This window comes from Volvox carteri, assembly GCF_000143455.1.
Source record: "Volvox carteri f. nagariensis unplaced genomic scaffold VOLCAscaffold_62, whole genome shotgun sequence".
Taxonomy (NCBI): Eukaryota; Viridiplantae; Chlorophyta; class Chlorophyceae; order Chlamydomonadales; family Volvocaceae; genus Volvox; species Volvox carteri.
Genome location: NW_003307605.1, coordinates 712,901 through 721,110, shown reverse-complemented (window position 1 = coordinate 721,110; position 8,210 = coordinate 712,901). Strand labels below are relative to the sequence as shown.

At 59.6% G+C, this 8,210-nt stretch overlaps 1 protein-coding gene across 1 annotated transcript in view; it reads right to left on the bottom strand.

Moving 5' to 3' along the window:
• Positions 1 to 3,266: 3,266 nt before the first annotated feature.
• Positions 3,267 to 8,210, bottom strand: part of VOLCADRAFT_97625 (uncharacterized protein) — a gene marked incomplete at both ends in the record, with an annotated part of 9,988 nt that continues 5,044 nt past the window's right edge. Inside the window, 5 exons of the mRNA XM_002956532.1 lie at positions 3,267 to 3,363; positions 4,063 to 5,562; positions 5,782 to 5,927; positions 6,541 to 6,630; positions 6,923 to 7,440. Of these exons, the coding sequence (XP_002956578.1) occupies positions 3,267 to 3,363; positions 4,063 to 5,562; positions 5,782 to 5,927; positions 6,541 to 6,630; positions 6,923 to 7,440 (2,351 nt within the window). The remainder of the gene's footprint in view (positions 3,364 to 4,062; positions 5,563 to 5,781; positions 5,928 to 6,540; positions 6,631 to 6,922; positions 7,441 to 8,210) is intronic.

Genomic DNA, 8,210 nt, shown 5'->3' with positions numbered 1-8,210 from the left:
ACCTCTCTCTCTCCTCCGCATGTGTGCACGTGTGCGTGCAGTGTATTCGCAGCTACGCGCTGCACACGGCACATTCGACATTCCTGCCTTGCGACATCCGCTCCCCGCTTGTTTCCGCGTGATGGCCTGAGGTCGGGTCTTACGTGGGGATGTCTTAGCTGGCAGGCCACGAACCCCTCTGTCCAGCCCGCGTGGTCGGGGTTGATGGTCGCCACTTTAATGGCCACATCGCCACCTTGGTAAACTCCTGAGGAGACGGGAGGTACGGTGAGCCACTGGCGAATGAAGCAGATATCAGAGATAGACGGATAGTCCAGGAGAGTAAGATAAATGCTGCATCACTGACCAGCGATGACTCGAGTAGTCTTGGCCGCGACGCGGCCAGCTTTTGGTTACGAGCTGGCAAGTCCGTAACGTCCAAAGAAGACAGAAGGCGAAAACGATGGAAGAAAAACTGCCTAGCCGCCGGGATGGAAGGAGAATCTCATAAAAGCAGAACAAGAACAGGAGCCGTAGAGGTGACGTGTAGGGCTAAACTAAAGAGGAGGGGAGGGGAGGTGGCGCCCGGAGGGAAATACTGACGAAGTGTGAGACGCAGTGGAGTGTGTGTGGAGGGGAGAGCGGGGGGGTGCGCATGCATGTGTCCCGCTCTTTTATCCGTGCATCCGTCCATCCATTCATGCACCCACTGATCCATTGGATTTATCTTCTATTCGACGAACACTTCCCCCACACCGCGGCGAGACCTCCACTGCCCCCGACCTCCACCACACCCTTTTATTCCCAGGTATATCCTACGTACCCCGATACACCACTGCGTAACCTCCGGCGCCGATGGCACTTAGAACCTGAACATCTTCGATCATCTCCTCGGGCGTCTTTAAAAAGGGGGAGTCCAGGGAGGGGAGGGGGGGACGGAAGGGGAGGGGGGTTTGTGTGTTTTCGCTCGCAGCACCAAGATATCCCCACGCGTCTCCTGCTTTCCCCGCTTCTCCCTCCTTTCCTTCACACCTTCCTCTCAGACACAAATAAATAAAGCTTAGGTCTTTGTGCTATTCGTCGCAGTGGGCAAGGTAATGCAGTTGGTTGCCGACTTGCCAGTGCCCCCCTGTCCGGATGGCCGGCTGTCCGGATGGCCGACCGAGCACACAACCAGACGCAAACAAGACGCAAAAAAAACCAAATCCACATCCGGCCCCGGGTGTTGGAATTGACAGGGAACAGCGACAAACGGCTTCCCTAACACTAGGACATAACACATAAGGCCCTCTACCGTAACCTGCCTAGACCCCGTCCTCTCCTGCGGCCGCCGAACCCCCATCCTCTCCACTCCGCAGTCAGCTCCGAGGCCAACTTCAACCCTCAAGAAACGGACGGCGGCCGTGTCAATCCGTGTCAGCCTTCAGCTCTCTAGAACCCACCACCACCGCCGCTTACTGATCCATATGCACAAGCTACACACAACCTCGCCAATACACGCGATCGTTTCAATCGCATCATAGGCAGGATGCCTGATTAAGACCTGTACAGCAGTCAACTCCAACCCCAGACGCAAATGCACCAACGACAGGGCTGCCCTCGTTTCGAACCTCTTCTTGCGCACTTTTCCTCACCTGCAAGATGAAGTTCTGCTGCGCAAGGGTGGGTCCTGGAAACATATTTATCGTCGTGATCATTAACTTGCGCTGCCGCTGGGACCCGGAGCTTTCAGGCTGATCAACCGAGGACCTGGGGATGGGGACCTGTGATCGGTCGGGCTGGTCCGGATGTGGCTCGATGTTTGTCTGAGTCAGGAGCGCGAGCTGCATGTTCCGCACGCCGGCTTCTTCTGAAGGTGTAACTTCAGCTGAAGAGGATCTGGCGCCGATGGAGCGGTTGTCGCCGCCATTTTCCAGCTCTGCAGCTTGCCTTGTCGCAGTATTGTTCGCCTCACGGTCGGGGACCGCTGTCGCTCCCACGGCGACATTTTCATCGCTTTCGCTTATTCCTCTCTGACCACCGTAGCAGATAGAATTTCCCATGTGAGCTCTTGCATTGACAGCGAGGAAGGGCAAAGGGTTGACTGACTAAATTTGTCGTCCTACGGCGCCGGTAGGCATAACCAGTTCGTATGCATGCAATCAGCAAACACTACACTGTTCTGTCTGGTCTTGTGACTTGCAGCGCGCTCTGGTATCCTGAACTCAGCCGTAATGTGTTACGCTGTACGGCTCTGACAAATCCCCAAGGCTTCACATGAAAGCCATGTGACTGCTGCCATAAAGGACCGATGCCTGTACTGATGTATTGATATTCTTTGAGCCAACCTCTCTTTTTGGGGAGCTCTTTTGCCCAGGAGATTTATATAACTAATGTCCAATTAATTGAGTCTGGACATCCAGTAAATACGTTGCACGGTTGCAAATGACACAGTTGGACAATGGACGCATGCTGCGTGAAAAGTTGTAACATATAAGGCGACCCCGTAACAAAACGCCGCGCGCCTCAGCTCCGTACCGGCCATTTCCCAAGCTACCCTAATCTCTCGAGCCTTGTTCCGCCTGTTAAAAATACAACTCTACTTTATTATCCCCGCTCTTAATACTGCTTCGAATGGCCGATGTGTAGCTGGGTAACCTCCCAGTCGCGGCTGTTGCGCTCTCCGCCATGTTTCTCTGACACTGCACGCCCGGCGGATATTGAGCTTCCTCTTCGTCAAATAACGGGATGTTTCCCTGCGCCGCCTCCGCCATGTGTGCCGAAGTTGCCGCTCTGCCGCTGTAACTCCGTCATTAGGGCTGCTTTCCTGGCCGACATGGTCACGTGCACGTGTCATTCACACACCATAAAAAAATGCAAGACATATACAAGCGTTCAAGGCAAAACTATCCCTTCCGCAAACTCCAACCGACTCGACTGCCAACTGGCCAATACGATTCCGCTGGATTTCCGGCGATCGAGGCTGAAAGACCAACCCGCAACGCAGCACATTGCGAGATTGTTTGGGGACAGCTTGGAAGATATCTGTGTGTTAGGGGTGGAAGATTGATAAAAAAACGTGCGCACCTTCTACACACCCCTTTAGTTCATCTTCTTCCCACTCATTTATAAGAACCCGGTCCTCCTCCCCGCACACATTGCATTGTCAAGGCACACACATACACACACACGCATACACACACATACACACACACGCAGGCACGCACGCACGCACGCACACACACACACACGCGCACACACACACACACGCACGAAACTGCCCTGCATGTCAAGAACCGAACACCTCATCAGGCATAAAGCATGCACAGCACAGCAGCCGTAGTACGAGCAGCGGAGATCGGCGACAGCTCCTGGTCGCCACAAATCTCCAGGTGTGGCACCGTCCTAGGAGAGAGAGACACGCGTGGAGCAGCTGCCGAGGAATTCTAATTGAAGATCAATTTAGGACGAGTGCGCGAGTACCATTAAGTGTGGTGAAGGAAAGGAATGAAGTGAATCGTCTCCTCCCACGATCTGTTGAAAAGCCGCGCTTGGGGGAACATCCGTGCCTTCAACTGCTGTATGGCTGCGGCTGTGATCGCAAAGCTGCGGGCGGGTATTGGTCGCATTCCAAGGAAATCTATCCACTATCCAGCAACAGCAGCAGCAGTAGCTGTAGCAGTAGCTGTAGCAGCAGCCGCAGCAGCAGCAGCAACTCTGCGGCTCCGGATCCGGCCTTGCGTCCCCAACCACCAAAACACACGCACTCGCACAAATACACGGGCGCAATCTCCATCCGCAGTTGAAACTAAGCAGGGGAGCAGGAAAAGCATAAACGCGCCGCACACAAATACGCGAATACGTGTGAATGCGTGTATATGCGTGCAAGGGTATGTTTGTGCACGTGTATGTCTGTATGTTGTGCAGAATACCAAGTGCCAACTTCCTGCGCGGTTGCAAAAGTGCGCGTCCAGGCTTACGTGCCACCCAACACGACTGCTAGTACGAGTTAACTTCTACATTTTTTTCAAATGTCGACAACAAATGCCCGGCTTCATCTTCGTCGTCATTGTTGTTGTCGTTGCCGTCCGTTAATCAACTAACTCGGCTGCGATGATGGGCCCCTCCGCCACACCTCCGCCATCCACTGCCGCCATGTGCACACCATCACCAGGCTCCGCCCCTGCAACACCCTGCGACTTTGGTTTCGCTGGCGACAGTGCCGATCGCGATGTTCGCATGCTCTCCCTTCGACCCAATCCAGTAGTAGCCGGCGCTGCCGTGGCCGCCGCAGCGCCGCCGCCACCGCTGCCGCCATCCCCCCCGCTGTCCTCGACACCTGGCGGCGCCGTTGCACCTGCTGGGGCATCCGTCAAGACTGCCGCCGCCGCCGAAGATCTCTCCTCAGCCACGGGCGCAAGGACCGTTGCAGCGGCGGGGACGGGGATGGGGACTGGGACGGGGGCGCAGATGCCGCCATCTGCTGCTGCGGTTGTGGGAACGGCGGCGGTGTCGGGGGCCGCGACGGCGGCGGCAGCAGCAGAGAGTACGCCAGGCGGCGGAGGAACGACTGTGCTGGCCTCCTGGCTCGGTCCGGGGCCGGGATTGGAAGCCTCGGGCTTGACGACGACGTGGCTGTCGCCCCCGCTGGCGGCGGTAGCATCACCTCCAGAAGCAACGACAGCGGCTTCCGCCACACCTGCCGGCGGTTCCGGAGCGGGCAGTGGCGGCGGCGGCGGCGGCGGTGGCGAAGGCTTTCCGGATCCGGTCAGCCCGCGCTCCTCCTCAGCCGCCAGTGCCCCCAACGGGTCATCCGACATTACCTCCGTCTTGGGCGACAGTAAGAACAACTCGCCGTGCTGTACGGCACCCCTGCCGCCACCTCCACTGCCGTCGACTGCGTCGCCGCCGCCTTGGCGGACACCTTGCTTGGCCACACCGTCAGCTGCGGCAGCAGCGGCGCTCGCTGTCCTGGCCCCGGCGTTGAACAGATCCAGTGTTGCCTGAACAGGCGCCGCTACCGCTGCCGCCGCCGCTACCCCGCCGGCGGCGCCTGACGATGACGACGACGACCGCGCACTTCGCGTGCCCTGCCCCTGCTGCCCCTGCTGCCCCTGCTTCTCCTGCAGTGCCAACACCTCCGACAGACCCTCCGAAGCGGAACGCGGGCGAGGAAGCCCTTTACCGCCGCCACCGCTTCCGCCAAGCGATGTCGGCGACGTCGTGGATGACGGCGCCGCCGGTTGTAACTCCACCGCCGTCCCGTCGCCGCCCCCGCCGCTAGCCCCCATGTCCTCCAAGGGGTGTCGGCTAGGTCGGGGATGAGGTTGAGGGGCGCTGGGGATGCCGTCAGATAAGGACAACAGCGGGTCCGTCGCCGCCAGCGGATCGACCACCGCCGCCGCCGCTGCCGCCGCCGCCGCGTCTGTCGTACCCGGTGCCGCCACCGTGGGTGAGTCCGATATCGCTGCAATACCTTCGCGAGCCCCGCCGCCTTCCGTTGCGTTGCCGCCGTCTCCGCTGACGCGGGTGAATGGCGGCGCCAGTGGCCCCGTGTAGTCGCCTGACGACCGTGTACTGCGTCCCTCAATCCGTACGCGAGTCCTGCATCCGTACACATGTATGCACATCCGTACATTAATTCCCGTGGGGGAAAGGAGCATGCGCCGGGCCAGTCATGAAGTGGGGCCGAGGGACGCGGAGGGCCCAGGGATAGAGACCTGCCTGAGAGCGGCGGCCGCAGTGGCTGCAAAGAAACAACAGAGCATGTATAACAGCCCTGCCCCGCCCCGCCCCGCCCCGCCCTGCCCAGCCCAGCCACACCGGAAGTATCTCCGCCTCCGCACAAAATGCTTCAGAGAGCACTTCCCTCCCTGGGGTGGTGGGGGGTACTTGAGCAGGTAGAAGTCCAGGGCGTACGTCCAGCCGTCCGCGTCCACCGCCTCGATATCCAGACCCTCCAGGTCGACCTGGAAGGGGTGAGCGGGGGTGAGCAGGATGGACGATATTGACAATACAAACATAAACCCAACAACTGAGGACGGCCGCAACAGGTGAGTGATATCTTCTAGAAGTCCAAAGGGGTTGGAGATCAGCGGGAAGGCGGTTCAGAAGGAAAAAGGGTTATACGGGGCGGGGCAAGACGAACCTGTTAACTGGCGAGTGAAGCAGATACCAGAAATAGGCGGATAACAGTGGGAGGACGAAAGAGGGAAGGGGGAGGAGGCGGAGGCGGAGGGCAAACAACCCCCCCAGGCAGGCAGACATGGCGTCATAATCAGATGGCCACCGCAGATCCCCAGATGGCAAGGCAGGGGCGTGTCAAAAAGCCCAAGTCAAGAGAAGCACGTACTTGCCGTACATTGGGCGCACGTGTGTGCTGTGCTGTGTGGGTCCCTGCAGGACAGCAGTCATCTCGTCCCCACCCCCGCCCACAACTCCGGCCCTACCCGTACCCACCACCATACGGCACTCCGCAAGCTACCCTATCTACCTAGCTGATAAACGTACCATACATACAGTTTTCCCTTCCGCCCGCTCCTCCCCTCTCCTCCCCCACCCCCCGACCTCTAACCCCCCCACCTGCCAGTCCTCCTCCATCCACCTCCACCCCCGGGGGAGCTGCGGCACCACCTGCTCGAACACCATACTGGCACTGCCACCAGGCTTACCCTGCAGAACGGGGAGGAGAAGGAGGACAGGAAGCGGAAGCGGAGGCGGCAACAGGAGGATCAGCAGCAGAAGCAGAAGCAGCAGGAAGCAACCAAACAAAACACAACACGACATGAGGCGAGACGATACGAAACTGACACACCGTAAAACGGGAGGGAGGCAAGGGAGGTAGACGTAGACTGTGGAGGTGGACGTGGAGGTAGGGGATGGCGGTATTTGGCGGCTGCTGTGGCACCCAGCAGTACCGGCACTAGTACCCCCCCCACCCACACACCCCCACCCACACACCCACCTGGCGGTCGCTCCAATGGCCCACCCTGTCCGAGGGCAGGAAGTGCCCCGGCCACTGGTGGCCCCAGCCGCGAAACGGCTGAAACCGCTCGTTCTCAAACACCTCCTCTACCACCAAGGCAGGCTCCGTCTCGCCGTAATACCCCTCCTCGTCGCCGCCGCTGCCGCCGCCGTATCCCTCCTCCTCCACCTCGCCAAACGCCAGCAACGGCACGTCGGACTGTACGGAAAACATGGACGGCGCCGCCGTCGCGCCCCCAGTGAAAGAGTAGTGGAGGCCGCCACCACCGCCGGCGACGGCCGCGGCGCTGCCGCGGCGGCGCGCCGCCGCTGCAGCCATTGCCGCCGCTGCGACGGCAGCTGCGTCGCTTGCAAGCGCGCCGCCGGCTTCACTGCGCGCCTTGAGCTTCGTGAGATGGTACTGCTGGCTGGGGGCAGAGAAGCTCGGTGAGGAGGCGGAATCTGGGGAGCCCACATCCGCCAAGTCCGACGTCTTGACAGCGTCCCAACGGAACGCAGCTGTACGACATGATGCGAGGGGGGGATGGGATGGAGATTGAGAAAAGAGATAAGAGATGGGGTCGTGTGCGCGGGGGGGGAGACGAGGGAGGCCACGAGGGCACCTGAGGGGGCTCAGATAGATATATCGAGTATAGCGCGAGCGAGCGAGCGAGCGAGTGTAAAGGTGACTCATGTGGGAGCGGGAGGTTGAGGGGGGAGGAGGCGTTCCCCTTCCCTTCCCGAAGTTGATGGGGGGAAAAAGGGGGAGAAAGGAACCAGCCGTGCCGACCGGCCGGCAGCTGCTGCTGCATTGAGGATGGTTCGTGGTCGTGTACCAAGGAAGCCGGGCAGGGGACGTAAGGGGCTGGGCTGTACAGGGGGAGTTGCGGAGGCTCGTGGGGGCCCAGGGCAAGGGAATGAGGGTCAGTTGGCGCTCGAAAGAAGCCGATGAAGGGAAGTGGTGTGTGTGGAGGGGGGAGAGAGGGAGGGAGATGTGAATGCAAAAAGGTTGTGTATTTTTCGGGGTGTTGAGGCCGGCGGGTACGACGAAGCTCTCAGGCGGTACAAGGATGTTTTAGGAGAAGTACGGCATCAGGAACTTTTACTAACCCACGACTTGAACATAAGAGGTGTTGGCGGGGGGAAGAAGATACATACATACGTACATACCGAGACACACTCACATCTCAGGCTCTCCGCCATCGCGTCCATGCCCTCCCGAGTGAACATGTTGGCGAAGGTAGTGGTGCTAGACAAACCGCTGCCAGCCGCGGCGGCGGCGGCGGCGG